Genomic DNA, 2,469 nt, shown 5'->3' on the forward strand with positions numbered 1-2,469 from the left:
AAAAAAAAAAAAAAAAACAAGTATTTTTTCTTATTTCAAGTGCATATTATCTAATTATCTTATTTAAAGAGTAAAAATCCTCATTCCATTGGCAAATCATCTCATTTACATGCTCAAATTATGGGTAGATACACTTAATTTTAGATATTTTTACTCATATTTAGATCGTTTTTGCAGTGTGGGCAAATCTCTCCGTACGCAAAAAAGGATTCTTCTTCTTCCTCTCAGATAAAAACCCAGAACATGGCGGAGGTGCGAGTAAAACTGAGTTCTTTCTGTAAAATTGACAAACCGTAGTAGCCGTGTTTGCTCAGTCATGTCTTTGTCCAAATACGTCGCTTTTTCTTTTTAGGGCTTTCAGCACAAATATGCACAAATTGCCAAGGCAGCGAGTTTCACTCTAGTGGCTTCCGGATAGACGAGTACAAGTAGCGCCATCTCACTGCGGAGCTGAGTCCGAAGTGGTTTTTAGACGTACAGTGTGAGCAGGTAGATCGCATCAGAGCGTCGGGTCATACAGAGTGAGAACAAACATCGTGAGATATGAACTTCTAAACCCTGCGGTTTCGTCATCATCTGAGCTGTAGCTGCGTGCAACGATTTTAAAAAATCGTACAGCGTATGCCCGGCTTAAAACAAACTGGAATCTGTTTCCTACATATAAACTTCTACGTGGTAGAGAGTAAACACTGATGAAACTCACTCAATGAAGTAGACTTCTCCTTTCTCAGTGTAAGCCATCTCCCAGTTGTCAGGCAGGGGTCCAAGCTCGTCATTTTCCTCTGGTTTGGGGACCACCATCTTCGGGGACTGGCCGTCCTCTTGGGTCACCTCTGCTGGGGCCTCTGCTGGGTTGCTCTGAGGTGCGACGTCCCCCGAAGCATCCGTGCTCTTTTCCTCGTGTTCGCTCGACTCTGAGGCGACAGCAAGGCAGGGATGAATCAAAACTGACGTTCTCAGAAGGGACGGACAAGAGGTGAGGAGAGGACAGTGAAAGAAGACGAAGAATGTGATAAAACGAAACAAGAAAGTGACGGATTGAGCCAGGATGGAGGCATAAATAAAGGAACTAGGGATTGGAAAAGGAAGCAGTGACTCAGGGGAAGGAGAGGGAGGCTAACGAGACAGAAAGATGAATAAAGGAGAGGAGACAGTAAAGATTGAGACAGAAGCAGGCAGGGATGCTCTACTTTGAGTTGTGGTAGTTTGTGAAAGTGTCACAGGAAGAAAAATGGGAAGAGATGGCAAATGTCTCTTTCCCAGAGGAGATCTGGAGGAGGAAGCGGAGAGAAGGGGACAAATGAAAGCGAAGGGATTGAGAGATAATCTAAGGGAAGGAAAGTGAGAGTTAGAGACCCGCTCAGATCACAGAGACCGCTGTGCTCTATTGATTCCCCTTCAGCTGTGCTGGTCAGACCATACTGTCCATCTACAGACACACGCGGCTCCTATTGAGCCGAAAGCAGCGGCAGGAAAGCTCCATCCAACATGCTCAGAGCCCTGAGGCAGAAGTTACTGAGCATCTTTACACCACCGAAGGGAACCCACTGAGAATATTTCCTGCTCTCCTGTCTCGGTTTAGCTCCTAGCAAAGCCGGCGTTTAGACTAATCTGAAACGTTTAGAGCAAAATTTACATCATTTCCACATGAGGTTATATAGCCTCTACAGTTTATGATTCATGCACAGTCTGAAAACATCATTTTTTAACTCCAACTCGTATGGTTTTCTGTAGATTAGTCATTTTATTTATAACTTTGAATTATTTCAAATCTTACACTGCAAAAAATTGAAATCTAAGTAAGTTTATTTTTCTTTAAAAAAAGAGCATTTCTTTCTTGAATTAAGCAGTTAAGTGATACACTTTGCCAATGGAATAAGGCAATTTACATCTAAAATAAGAAAAAACAAGCGTTGTCTTATTCCAAGTGGATATTATCTAATTATCTTATTTTAAGAGTAAAAATACTCATTCCATTGGCAAATCTTATTATTTACTTGCTTGAATTATGCTAAATACATTAATTTTAAGACATTTTTACTCGTTTCCAGATTGTTTTTGCAGTGTAATAACCAATTCATTTAATTTAACTAATTGGAAGGAACACACATGTAATATTTCCAGATAATTTAGAGATGCATAACATCTTGCAAAATTTTACTCACAGTATCTCAATATTTCTGCATCCAACATTCATTTTGCAGGAATTGCTTGGATTAAATAAATGTGAGCTGATGTTTTAGACAATCAGGTGGGGCAAATAACCAAGGCAATCAGAATGCACCTGGTACAGGTCAAGTGGGACTGCTTCCACATCTGCTCGACTGCTCCGCTCACGTACGTCGTGCAAAGTACTTGTCTGTCATGTTAATCAAAGAGAACTGTTCCACATCCACCTAGGGCTGGGTACCAAACTTCGGTTCTTTTATGGTACCGACCGAAATGCTTCGGTTCTACAGAGTATCGAAA

The 2,469-nt window shown here is 41.3% G+C and overlaps 1 protein-coding gene across 1 annotated transcript in view; it reads right to left on the reverse strand.

Moving 5' to 3' along the window:
• LOC107095904 (membrane-associated guanylate kinase, WW and PDZ domain-containing protein 2-like) overlaps positions 1-2,366 on the reverse strand; it is a 147,610-nt gene extending 145,244 nt beyond the window's left edge. Inside the window, exons 1-2 of the mRNA XM_015392271.1 lie at positions 2,342-2,366; positions 704-947 (exon numbers count right to left, since the gene is read on the reverse strand). Coding sequence (XP_015247757.1) covers positions 704-947; positions 2,342-2,366 — 269 coding nt within the window. The remainder of the gene's footprint in view (positions 1-703; positions 948-2,341) is intronic.
• Between the last annotated feature and the right edge of the window lie 103 nt (positions 2,367-2,469).

The sequence above is a fragment of the Cyprinodon variegatus genome, unplaced genomic scaffold, assembly GCF_000732505.1.
Source record: "Cyprinodon variegatus isolate N-32 unplaced genomic scaffold, C_variegatus-1.0 Scaffold583, whole genome shotgun sequence".
NCBI lineage: Eukaryota > Metazoa > Chordata > Actinopteri > Cyprinodontiformes > Cyprinodontidae > Cyprinodon > Cyprinodon variegatus.